Here is a 13,687-nt window from a genome sequence, read left to right on the forward strand (position 1 = left end):
GAAGCTCACCATTTTCTTCTTACAGTGATCCCTTCCAGTTCTGACAAGATTTTGTCAGAACTGGAATATACCAGTTGCTGTCAGTTATACATCAGCTGCTGTCAGTTACAACTGAATGTGCAAGGTAATGTCCATGTTTCTCTATGGCTCAAGTGGCAATATAACAGTTTAACAGTGTGCTGATCAGGAAGCTGTTATGGCCATTTTCAAAATGGAGGACTGAGAATTCCATCGATCACAGTGGACAAACAGGATGCAGGAGAGGAGAAAGAGATTGATGAGCAGACTACATGGGAGGTAAGTATGACCTGTGTATGTTTATTTTGACTTTTTATTTGCAGTTCAGGTTCTCTTTAAGTTTCCCAGTCCTTTTCCCATAAACTGAAGGATACTGCAGTATCAGAACCACTTAGGTGGCTTGTTTGTGTTTCCTCACAGGTCGTCTTTATAGGAATGATGTCTAGCTCATCCCTCTGGGGAAATGTCTCAGACCAGTATGGCAGGAAAACAGTAAGTGTTAGTGACAGTGTCACCTGGTAATTCTATTAACTCTCTGGATAGATTAATATATGGACATTCTCATTAGTTGACTTGGCATCAAGTTCTGCATTTCATTGTTTTAATTAAAATTTCTATCTACTTCCTCTCTGTTGTTTAGGGGCTAAAGATAAGCGTATTCTGGACCTTGTATTATGGAATTCTCAGTGCGTTTGCACCTGTGTACAGCTGGATTCTGCTACTTAGAGGATTGGTTGGTTTTGGCATCGGTGGTGTCCCTCAGTCGTAAGTTCCTTCAATACAGACCTTTCTTTTCCTAGAAAGCACAGTAAAAGATGTCATAGCATGTTTGCATTCCTTTCATTAAATGTCTTCCATATTCAGAACCGGATCATGCATAAGGCAACTTAGGCAGGTGCCTAGGGCCTGGAGCGAGTCTAGGAGCCTAGTATATGCTAGCTCCCAACAAATCTTACCAAAAAAAGGCAAGTGACCATCAAGGGTAGGCCCAAAATTGTTTCTTGCCTAAGGCCCTATTTCACCTTAATTCTCTCTGGTTCAGCTGATGTATACATACTATTACATTTGGTAATACAGATCATTTATGGTCATATAATACATCTGTATTAATACTAGAAATGGTAAGGCAACATATACCAATACCATGATATGTTAGGTAAAGGGATTGAAGTAGTTCAGCACAACACATAACATTTGGACAGCAGTACTCAACTATAACCGAGCCACTTCCAGAGTCTAGCCTTTGGAAATGTAATTTTGGTTGTGAGGCATTGGATTGGGTGGCAACCTTTTAAAGGGCCGGATAGGATTATTTTGGACCCACTGTGCTTGGGTTAGACGTTAGAGGTGAAGACAACAGAAAGTGATTGTCGGCTACAAAAGTTTTACCACTTAGGGTTAGGCATCATTTAAGATTTAGTGTAGTGGGAAAAGGTAGAGTCTAAAAATTGGGTATTATGGGTACTTGGAGGGAACAGGAGAGGAACAGACAATGCACAGAGGTATGTTAATGCAGCATGAACATCCATCTGTGCTTACCACAGATAGCTTTGCTTCAGGTCAGTTATACATTGCCTCAGGTCATTTATACTTTGAGAAGGTAAGTTAGAGTAAACCAAAAACGTTAAAGTCTAAAGATTTGATAGTTACCCGGGCTTCCTTCAGACACATAAGCTCGTCTGAGTCCCACACCGTCCTTTGGCGGTCTGCCGTTCAGCATGCACAGAAAACCCAGACTGGGCCAGAGGCTGATCAGGACTGAACAGCAGACCATGGGAGGACTGCGAGAGACTTAGACAAGCTTATGGGGCTGGAGGAAGTCCTAGGTAAGTATCAAATCTTTAGACTTTAATGTCTCTGGTACACTTTAAAGTTATGCATCAGGAAGGATCATTTACCCCATGGGCGTCCGCAGAAAATTTTCCAGGGCGGGGAGGCAAAAAGGGGGGGGGGGGGGGAAGTGACGCACCGAAGATCGGGGTTATGTTGTGTGGCATGTGTAGCGCACCAAAGAATAGGGTTACGTCGTGCGACGCAATTAGCACACCGCGCTGAAAAATGGGTGTGGTCATGGACCAGAATGTGGGTGTGGTCACGGGTGGAGACAAATTTAAATGAACTTAGCAATGGTGGGACATTAGATTAGGAGAGTGGTGGCGAACCTTTTGGAGGCCGAGTGCCCAAACTGCAACCCAAAAGTCACTTATCTATCGCAAAGTGGCAACAGCAGTTTAAACTAAATACAAACGTTTTAACTCATACATGAACATTATGGAATATCCAAGTTGAAAAAAAAATGTGAAGATAAACAATTTCATCCATCCTACTCCTGAAAAATGTATTCATTTTTTTTAGAACCTCCCAGTTTTATTTTTTTGTTTTAAAAAGCTAACAAAAATAGGTTTAATGCTATTGTCTCATATGATGATGATTCAGGTTTTCCCATAGTCTCGCAGTTAGCAATCATGTGACCCCCAATATGACAAATTCAGCAATCATGTGAGCCCTAACAAGATAAATTCAGCAATCTTGAGGCTCCCAACAAATCATGAGGCCCCCAACAAGACAAATTCAGTAACCATGAGGCCCCCAACAAGACAAATTCAGTCCCCATGAAGCCCCCAACAAGACAAATTCAGCAGTCATGAGGCACAGAAATAGACAGCATTTCACATAACTAGGCAGAATGCCCCCTTAATATGGTAGACATCTTTCACCTGGCTTCTGAATTCTCCTCTACTGGCTGCTGTGCCTGGCAATACTGTTTTTGGCTGGATTGGGGATGATGTGTGGGCTGAAAGGCCTGGCAGTGATACTGTGGCCTGGCTGGCGATGATGCTGTGGCTGGGCTGGCGGTGATGCTGTGGCCTGGCTGCCGGTGATGCTGGGCTGTGCTTGGCTGGTTGAAGTAAATGCTGGCCTGACTGGTGGTAATGCTGTGGCTTTTTTGACAGTGATTCTGGGCTGGTTGGCTGGTGGTAATGCTGGGCTGGCTGGCCTGGATAGTTTAGGTAGTGACAGATGCCCCCTTGTTTAGGTAGCGCCAGGAGCCTCCCAGTTCAGGTAGTGACAGGGCCCCCCAGTTTAGGTAGTGGCAGGAGCCCCCAGTTCATTTAGTGACAGGAGCCCCCCAGTTCAGTTAGTGACAGGTACCCCCCAGTTTAGGTAGTGACAGGTACCCCCCAGTGTATGTAGTGACAGGTGCCCCCCAGTTCAAGTAGTGACAGGGACCCCCCAATGTATGTAGTGACAGGAGCCCCCAGTTTAGTTAGTGACAGGGCTTCCCAGTTTAGGTAGTGGCAGAGCTCCCCAGTTTAGGTAGTGACAGGTGCCCCCCAGTTCAGGTAGTGACAAGTACCCCCCCCCCCCGGTTCAGTTAGTGACAGGTACCCCCAGTTTTGGTATGACAGGAGCCCCCCAGTGTATGCAGTGACAGATGCCCCCCAGTTCAGGAAGTGACAGGGACCCTCCAGTGTATGTACTGACAGGAGCCCCTAGTTTAGATAGTGACAGGCCCCCCAGTTTAGGTAGTGATAGGGCCCCTCAGTTTAGGTGGTGACAGGTGCCCCCCAGTTCAGGTAGTGACAGGTGCCCCCAGTATAGATAGCCAGGTCTATAGGTGTCCCCAGTTTAGATAGCCATTTCTATAGGTGTCCCCAGTATAAGCAGCCAGGTCTATAGGTGTCCCCAGGATAGTTAGCTAGGGCTATAGTGGGGTGGCACTGGCAGCAGAGAGAGAAGAGGGAGCAATGGGCACAGCGGTGGGGAAGGTGTCCCTAGTTTAGATAGCCAGATCTATAGGTGTCCCCAGTATAAGCAGCCAGATCTATAGGTGTCCCAACTAGGATAGTTAGCTAGGTCTATAGTGAGGTGGCACTGGCAGCAGAGAGAGAAGAGAGAGCGATGGGCACAGCGGTGGAGAGCTGGGGAATGTCTCCCCCCCCCCCTTCCCTCACCTTGGGGCTCCCCCTCTCTCTTGCTCCCCCGTCCAGCATTCATTGGTGCGGCAGGCAGCGGCGGGACACTTACTCTATTCTCCCGGCGCGAGAATAGCTTAAGGGGGGGGAGCGAGAGAGGGGGGAGCCCCAAGGTGAGGGAAGGGGGGGAGACGTAACCTCCCTTCCCCACCGCTGTGCTCAATGCTCCCTCTTCACTGCGTTGCCACCCCAGGGCGGGCGGGGGCCACTTCTGGGTTCAGGTGGCTAGGGGGGCAGCAGCTGGCCAGGGGAGAGAAGATGCCCCATTTTGCCCTATGTAGGGACGCCTGTGATTTACCCTAAATTATATTTGCAGGAAATGGTGATTTGAGTGTTTAAAGGTGCATCTCATATGTGCGGTAATGTGTGCTTTTTGTCTCTTACCAGAGTAACACTTTATGCTGAGTTCCTTCCAATGAAAGCACGAGCTAAGTGCATCTTGTTGATAGAGGTAAGCAATTCCAGATCATTTTATGCATTTCCCCATTCTATAAAGCTATACTTTAGTGGCCATACTTGTTAAAGTGAAACTTAAAGAGACACTGAAGCGAAAAAAAAATATATGATATAGTGAATTGGTTGTGTACTATGAATAATTACTAGAAGATTAGCAGCAAAGAAAATATTCTCATATTTTTATTTTCAGGTATATAGTGTTTTTTCTAACATTGCATCATTCTATAATATGTGCAGATTACACAACATTCAGCATTCAAAATGAGTCTTTCAGAGCAGTCTGTGCACTAATGACCTCTCCTCTAGCAGAGAAAAAGAAAACAGTTGAGATAATAAAAGTCAGATAACAGCCCTCTCCAGGACTAAACTTAGTCGGAGAGTTAATGGCTTGTTTGCATAGAGATAACAACTGGAGTTTCTTAACTCTTCCTGTACTGGAAACAATTAGACTGATGTATCTGATCTTAATGTTTTATTTCTTAGCTGTACTACACATACAAATCATAATATCATAATTTTTTTTTCGCTTCAGTGTCTCTTTAATAGAGAGTGATATGGAGGCTGCCATATTTATTTTCTTTTAAACAATACCAGTTGCTTGGCTATCCTGCTGATCCTCTGCTTCTAATACTTTTAACCATAGAACCTAAACAAGTATGCCGATCAGAGGTTTCTGACAAAAATCTTACAAGATTAGCTGAATGCTTGTTTCATATATGTGATTCAGACACAGGACTGATCGGTAGCTGGTATTGTTTAATGATAGGAACACAGTTACCATAAAAAAACAGATAGAATAAAATAATTCTTAGCAAAAAGTGCCCCCAAAGAAAGCATAATTGGTGGCAAAAAAAAAAAAAAGATATAGTTTGTTTCGTTATGATAAGTAGTAATAAAGTTATAGGCGAATGAATAGAAGGAGCGCTGACAGGTGAAAAGTCCTCTGTTTTTTTAAGGGGAAAAACCCTTGAAGGTGCAGTGGTTAAACTGCATAGTTTTCATTGCATAAAAGGGCAATGTTTCATTATGGAAAGGTTACTTAATTCAGGAAGTAAGAAAGACTTAAGGTGGCCATACACTGGCCCGATTCCCGGCCGTTTCGACAGCAGATTCGATCCTGGGATCGAATCTGCTGCCAATCGTTCGCGGTAAACTCCGCCGACGATCCGATTTCCTCCCGAAATCGGATCGGTCCGTCGATCGCGCCGTGCGGGAAATTACCCTCGATCGCCCGCGGTTAAGTGCGCGTCGCTAGCGGCGGCCGATCCGATGAAAAATACATTACCTGATGCGGGCTCCCGGGCGTCTTCTCTGCATCTTCTCAGCGCTGCACCCGCTCCATCCCGGCGCTTCCTGGGTCACTGCAGTGACCCAGGAAGTTCAAATAGAGGGCGCTTTATTTGAACTTCCTGGTCACGGAGTGACACAGGAAGCGCCAGGATGGAGCGGGTGCAGCGCTGAGAAGATGCAGAGAAGACGCCCGGGAGCCCGCATCAGGTAATGTATACGGGGGGGGGGGGACAGGCGGCAGGAGCAGCTGAACAGATTGTGATCGGTTTCAGGCTGAAATCGATTCACAATCTGTTTGCAGTAAAGGCAGCCATACGATCCCTATCTGATCAGATTTGATCAGATAGGGATCTGTCAGCTGGTCGATCTGATGGCACATCGACCAGTGTATGGCTGCCTTTACTGAAAGCCAGAGGCATAGCAATAACCAGAACAGCTATAGTGGCTGCTTTGGCAAACCAGGTCATTGGGGTGGGTTTTGGCCGTTAGTCGGCACAACCGATAGTTTCCGATCGATTATGCTGCTGATTGGGAACTATTGATCATACAGTAGATTGTATAGTTAATGGGTAATATACGTATTATGTGCACTTATAAATGATTACGCATTTACTCTCAAATCCTTGAAATTGATTATGACAACCTGTACATGGGATGTGCTGAGTAGTCGCAGCCGCAAAGCAATAAAGAGTGACCAACCTGTTTACTAGGTAGTGCTCTATGGTAGACACACAATCTATTGAGAAAGTACAGTGCTGAGCCTTTAGCCAGCACTGCATGACCGCTGCGAGTTCAAGCGGAACTCTTGTGCTGGGGATTGTTTCCAGAGGGGAGGTTTTTTAGGTAGGGATGTAGAGCAGGCTGAAGGGGATCGGGTAGTTAGAGCGAGGGGGGGGGGGGGGGGTTAGATAGGCGGGAACGGAGGTAGCGTCAGTTACCTCCAGGAAGGCAGCAAGAACAAACGTCCCACCCACTCGTTAGGAGTCAGTTGGGGGGGTTTAGATAGGGGTTTAATTAGTGGAGGCAGTTAGTTGCCGCAAGCCATGGCGCCCGTGGTGTGTTGGTGGGTACATGCATTCGTTATAAACAGGTTGGGACATTGTACAAGTGGTGGCGGAAGTGCCTTTGCTAGAGGTGGTGGTTCTGGGCTGGTGGGAGGGGCAACTGAGGAACGTTGGTAGGATGGCTTCTGCGGGGAAGCCATCAAAGCAAGTGGGATTGGAAAATCTGGACAAATTGGTAGCATGTAAGGCCATAGAGACTTCTGAGCCCAGGTCGCGGCTAGGAATCTTTTGGTTTCTGCATGGTGGCTGCCCCTCAGTTTTGTGGTTCCTAGCAAAGGGATTAACTTCTGGGTTTAGGTTGGTTGGGTGTTAACGTTGTATGCATATGTATGTATATTTTGCCTGATGTTTATATATATATATGTATGTATTTATTATGATTTGTTCTTTGATGTTCTTGGTTATTAATAACTGTTTGTATTGCATTGTCACTTTGTGCGTGGCCGATACTTAATAAAGTTGTATCATTCCAGCACTTTGTCAGTTCGTCGGTTATAGGTTAAGAAAGGTGTCTGGAATGTGTAAGAGTATGGGGTGTATCGGTCACTCGGGTGGTAGGGGTGGGGGAGGGAGGAGTTCGGGTGTCAGGGGAGGGAGGGGTGAGAGTAGTGAGAGGGGAGCAGAGTAACACTGCAAGGTCATGATGGGAAGTGCATATCCCATGGAGTGGTCACCTGGATCACGCATGGACTGGTCATCTGCATTACCATCACTTCGAGGTGGTGGGGTCACTGCAGACAAACCTTGTAATTGACCATTCACAATGTTTAAAAGCTCAGTAATTGGAAGTGGGGTTGAGCCAAATCGATAAGGGCACCTTAGTGTAAAAGTGCATTCATATTTTAAAGGGCCACTCTGGCGAAAAAGTAAAATTTAAAATGCATGTATATGTATAAATGTGCATGTATTCCAGAATAAAATGCACTATAATTTTTTTTTGTTATATTGCTGTGTCTTGCAATGTGTTGTAAAATTCTGACAGATCTCACAGGTTTTGGATTAGTCCATCTCCTCATGGGGATTTTCAGAGTTTTCTTCATTTTCAAAAGCACTTATTGAACATCAGTTGTTCAGTCCATCTGCCAAAATAGTGTGCAAATGAGTAGCATCTTTGCATAGATCCTTTCCAGGGAGTGCTTTTGTAGAGAATAAAGGAAATACTGATAATCATGATGAGATGCACTAGTCAAAAACTTGTCAGATATATAAGATTTTTGCTGCCTACTGTAAGTGACAGGAACATAGGAGAAACGTAATGTGTAGTGCATTTTACTCTGGGAGAATTTAACTTCTCATACACATGTATTTTAAACGTTACAATATTTTGCCATAGTGCTCCTTAAAATAGCACTGTTCAGGCCTATCTCCTTTGGATATTGCAGTACAGGTTTCATAAACAGCTACTATAGAATGTAAACTAGTACTTTAAAAAAAAGGGTACATTTTGCAAAACAGTCCAATCTGACAGAACATTAACTATCTAGGGTACAATTTGATTTGGTGAAGTGTAGGGATAGAGGGGAGTGTATATTTTGAGTCACATATAATTAAAAAAAAGTGTGATGATGAAAGGCCTGTATATGACAGCAGCACCATAAGAAGCACCACTCATTGACACCAGCATTTCCATAGTCTTTTAGGCTGTATTCACACTGGGATGTTGCGTTTCAATGCGACGTTAAAGTCGCAACGTGTCTGCGTAAAGAGAACGCACTGCAAGCAGTGAGCTACCACAACGCAACATTTTTTAACGCAGCTTTAAAGTCGCACTGTGAACGGCCCATAGGATTAGCATTGCAGTGCGGTAAGCTGCTTTATAAGACTTTATAACGTGCGACCATAACGCCCCACTGTGAATGCGACCTTTAGCATCTGTAAAAAAACAAACAAAACAAAAAACAACAACCAGATAGCAGATATGAAGCTGATGTAGAAAGTATTTTGAGGTTTATTGAAACTTTTTATATGTATAGAATAAGTATATATTTTTCTCATACCAACTTAATTGCTTTATAACATTCTTTTATTTTATTGCAGATTTTCTGGGCCATTGGCACAGTGTTTGAAGTTCTACTAGCTATTTTTGTGATGCCCACATTGGGATGGCGCTGGCTTCTCATACTGTCTGCCCTCCCACTTATGCTGTTTTCTATTATGTGCTTTGTAAGTGTTTATCAATATCAGACATGATCTACTTAACATATGCAGAGTAGACCACTAGTGCTTCCTTTGTTTATTCCCCTAATAAGCACATACAACAGTTACTGTATGTTGCTTGTGCTGTCTGCTTAGGTGTGATTGGTGGAAAGCAAGGCATCTCCACTTCTACATACAAGCAATAACACATCCTTCTGTCTAGACAAAACCTAGTATGCAGAACAGATATTTCCAGTAGGCAGCACAGGATTGGAGGGGGATGCTCTTTCTGAAACAAGGGCCTCCATTATAACACGTACAGTTGTGGCCACCTTTGTTATGGGTGGGTGGAGTTGTGGTGGCTTCACTGTTATACAGGACAGGCCACATAGGCCCAGGCTTTGGGAGGCTCTTGCCAAGGGGGCAACTGAACATGGTATGAAACATGAGGCTGCAAATGGGGAGCAATACACTGATTGGGGAGCTGCCACTCAAGGAAGCTACATGTGAAGGAGAAGGACTGCAGCACATGGATGCTATATGCAGAAGTGGGGGCTCTACATGGCATGGAAGGGGAGTCACAAGGAAGTTGGCCTAGGGGCGTAAATTGTATAAATCCAGCCTTGTATACAGTAGGAGGGGCTTTTAGTGGCCACACTTGTTACAGGACCCTTAGCAGATGGCCTCCCTTGCTATAAGAGTCACCATAGGTTGAGTAAGGGAGGATGAACCTTGTGGAGAGTGAGAATGTAGCCATCAGTGTTTTTCCCTAAAATGTAACACAAACAGGTGTGATTCAGCCACATTCATCTATCTTTTCTTCCTTGATTTAACTAAAAAATGACAAGAAATTGATGTAGCAATCTAAATACAGCATTTATCATACTGTATTACGGTAATATGTTTTTGTTTCAATCACTGTGTGTATAGTCCATTTGCCTCCTTCTGTTTTTTAGTGGTTGCCAGAGAGCGCAAGGTATGATGTCCTATCTGGAAACCAAGAGAAAGCTCTTGCCACTTTAAAGCGTATCGCAACTGAGAACGGTGCTCCAATGCCACTAGGGAAGCTTATCTTATCCAGACAGGTGTGTATATTTTTTACAGTACATTACAGGTTTCATGCATACAACTTGAAAGCGTACCCGAGATGACATGTGATTTGATGAGATGGACGCAAACATACAGTGGCAAGAACACAAACACTTATGCTGTTCTTTTTTTCCTGCCTGAAAGAGTTAATATCCAGCTATGCATCTGATAGTTTTTCTGTAGTCGGGACCCAGTCGGGCTATAGCCATCCCTCACTAATGACAAATTACAGCTATAAAAAAACCTTCCTAAAGGTGGCCATACACTGGTCGATTTGCCATCAGATTCGACCAACAGATAGATCCCTCTCTGATCGAATCTGATCAGAGAGGGATTGTATGGCCACCTTTACAAACAGATTGTGAATCGATTTCAGCCTGAAACCGATCACAATCTGTGGAGCTGCCACTGCTGCCCCCCCCACCCCCTCATACATTACCTGTTCCGGCCGGCGCAAGTCCCCTTCTTCTCTGCTTCGGGCTCCAGACCGTTCCTGCAGCTACTGAACTTCCTGTCCAGGGGAAGTTTAAACAGTAGAGGGCGCTCTACTGTTTAAACTTCCTGCCGGGACAGGAAGTTCTGTGTAGCTGCAGCCGGTCCGGAACCCAGCGCGGAAAGAAGACAGCGGGGGCTCGCGCCGGCCGGAACAGGTAATGTTTACCTGCTGTATTGCGTCGGGCATTCGAACGCCGCTATCGACGCACTCCCGACCCGCCGGCGATCGAGAAAAATCTTTAGCACGGAGGGATCGACGGGAATCGACAGGAACGATCGATTTCAGATGGAAATCGACCGTTCTGTCAGCGGTGTGTGCGGCGATTTCACCGTCGATTCGATCACTGTGATCGAATTGGCCGTATATCGGCGGGAAAATCGTTAGGTGTATGGGCCCCTTAAGCAGATAACTGGGCTTCTGACTGCAAAGGGATAGATAAAAAGGTCAATAGTTCATGTATTTTCCCTCTTTGATGCCTCAGACACTGCAATTTAGCAGAGACAATAAACCATTAAATCTACTTTGTAAATGTTTACACATAAAATAAAACCATAACATGTCTAAAAAAAGTTATTTTTAGGAGTAAGAGGACTGATTCAATTAGCTATCTTATCAGTTTATTTTCACATTGGGTTCATTTTAAGAAAGAAATTTACCTCAGTCATGCACTCACAAGAACATCAACTTCCATTTATTTATCTTTATTAAGATTATAACAGTCCATAATTGCATGAAAACTCACAACAAATGGCAGACAGGGGGCTTGATTCACAAAACAGTGCTAACTGTGAACACACGGTGAAAAGTGCTTCGCGCGAAATTTTGCATGATAACAGTTATCGCGTGCAAAAATGTGCGCGTTAATGGTCACGTTCATGCGATATATTCACAATATTGCGCAAATGCAAACGTTAACGCGTGAAAAATTAATGTTAATGCGCAAACGCACATTTTTACGTGCGATAATCGTTTTTGCGTGAAAATGTGCTAAAAGCGCGAAAAGCGGTGCTAACAGCCGTGCTAACAGTTAGCACCATTTTGTGACTCAAGCCCAGGGTTTGCTATGCACTGCTCACTATTGCTTGTTGTTGCTATGCTTTAGTGCAGAATATTAGTTGTAATCAATGATCCTAATCATTCATTTGGCTGGCAGCGATGAATGCTTATTTGGGCATATAGTACTGAAAATCTTTTTTATCCTTAGGAAAAATGATTGTGACAGATGGGCCTATCTTATGACACTTATTGTTCTCATACATCAATGCGATCTTGTCTGTTTTGCAGGAAGACCGTGGTAGAATACGAGATCTTTTTACACCTCAATTTAGGTGTACAACACTGTTGCTTTGGTTTATATGGTAAGTAGATATAGGATTGCATGCTCTCTAGTGTAAATAGGTGTAAACCTAGGTGTAAAAGCTGTGCCTTGATCAGTGCTGCTCTTTGGATTCATGGTGTCCTTTGCAAAATCCTAGGTTGTTAATTATTAAATATTGTTAAGCTAATTAATTGTCACATTTATAAAACAGGCAATCAATTGGTCTTTAAAGAGAACCTGTACTGAGTAAAAATATTTAAAATAAACACATGAGGTAACTTCAAATGAACATTTACAGAGTTACCTTGCCATCAGTTCCTCTCAGAAGCTCACCATTTTCTTCTGACAATAATCCCTTCCAGTTCTGACAATATTTTGTCAGATCTGAAATATATCAGTTGCTGTCAGTAAAATATCAGTTGCTGTCAGTTATAGCTGAGAGGAAAACGGATGTACTAGGTAATGTCCATGTTTCCCTATGGCTCAAGTGGGCGATGTTACAGTTTAACTGTGTGCTGACCAGAAAGCTGTTATGGGTAATGGATATTTTCAAAATGGAGGACGGAAAATTAACTTGATCATAGTGAACAAATAGGACGCGGGACAGGAGAAAGACACTGAGGAGTAGACTACATGGAAGGTAAGTATGACTTGTGTATGCTTATTTTGACTTTTATTTTCAGTACAGGTTTTCTTTAAGCACCAACCTCCTCTAACTATTTCCTCCACTTCTCCCTGTTTCCTCCACCTCTTCCTGTTTCCTCCAACTCTGTGTTTTCTTATCCCATTCCTGTTTCTTCCACCTCTCCCTATTTCCTCCACATCATCCTGTTTCCTACGCCCTTTCCTGTTTCCTCCGCCTCTTCCCATTTGCTCCACCTCTTTGTGTATCCTCCACCTCTTTGTGTTTCCTCCACCCGTTCCTGTTTCCTCCATCTCTGTAAGTTTCCTCCTTCATTTACAGTGGCTTGCAAAAGTATTCGGCCCCCTTGAAGTTTTCCACATTTTGTCACATTACTGCCACAAACATGAATCAATTTTATTGGAATTCCACGAGAAAGACCAATACAAAGTGGTGTACACGTGAGAAGTGGAACGAAAATCATACATGATTCCAAACATTTTTTACAAATCAATAATTGCAAAGTGGGGTGTGCGTAATTATTCAGCCCCCTTTGGTCTGAGTGCAGTCAGTTGCCCATAGACATTGTCTGATGAGTGCTAATGACTAAATAGAGTGCACCTGTGTGTAATCTAATGTCAGTACAAATACAGCTGCTCTGTGACGGCCTCAGAGGTTGTCTAAGATAATCTTAGGAGCAACAACACCATGAAGTCCAAAGAACACACCAGACAGGTCAGGGAAAAAAGTTATTGAGAAATTTAAAGCAGGCTTAGGCTACAAAAAGATTTCCAAAGCCTTGAACATCCCATGGAGCACTGTTGAAGCGATTATTCAGAAATGGAAGGAGTATGGCACAACTGTAAACCTACCAAAACAAGGCCATCCACCTAAACTCACAGGCTGAACAAGGAAAGCGCTAATCAGAAATGCAGTCAAGAGGCCCATGGTGACTCTGGACGAGCTGCAGAGATCTACAGCTCAGGTGGGGGAATCTGTCCATAGGACAACTATTAGTCGTGCACTGCACAAAGTTGGCTCTTATGGAAGAGTGACAAGAAGAAAGCCATTGTTAACAGAAAAGCATAAGAAGTCCAGATTGCAGTTTGCCACAAGCCATGTGGGGGACACAGCAAACATGTGGAAGAAGGTGCTCTGGTCAGATGAGACCAAAATGGAACTTTTTGGCCAAAATGCAAAACACTATGTGTGGCAGAAAAC

At 44.0% G+C, this 13,687-nt stretch overlaps 1 protein-coding gene across 1 annotated transcript in view; it reads left to right on the forward strand.

Moving 5' to 3' along the window:
• The window catches only part of SVOP (SV2 related protein), an 88,869-nt gene that overhangs the window by 59,333 nt on the left and 15,849 nt on the right, over positions 1–13,687 (forward strand). The window contains exons 5-10 of the mRNA XM_068239533.1: positions 439–510; positions 659–783; positions 4,383–4,446; positions 8,843–8,968; positions 9,898–10,026; positions 11,811–11,884. Of these exons, the coding sequence (XP_068095634.1) occupies positions 439–510; positions 659–783; positions 4,383–4,446; positions 8,843–8,968; positions 9,898–10,026; positions 11,811–11,884 (590 nt within the window). The remainder of the gene's footprint in view (positions 1–438; positions 511–658; positions 784–4,382; positions 4,447–8,842; positions 8,969–9,897; positions 10,027–11,810; positions 11,885–13,687) is intronic.

The sequence above is a fragment of the Hyperolius riggenbachi genome, chromosome 1 (genome assembly GCF_040937935.1).
Source record: "Hyperolius riggenbachi isolate aHypRig1 chromosome 1, aHypRig1.pri, whole genome shotgun sequence".
NCBI lineage: Eukaryota > Metazoa > Chordata > Amphibia > Anura > Hyperoliidae > Hyperolius > Hyperolius riggenbachi.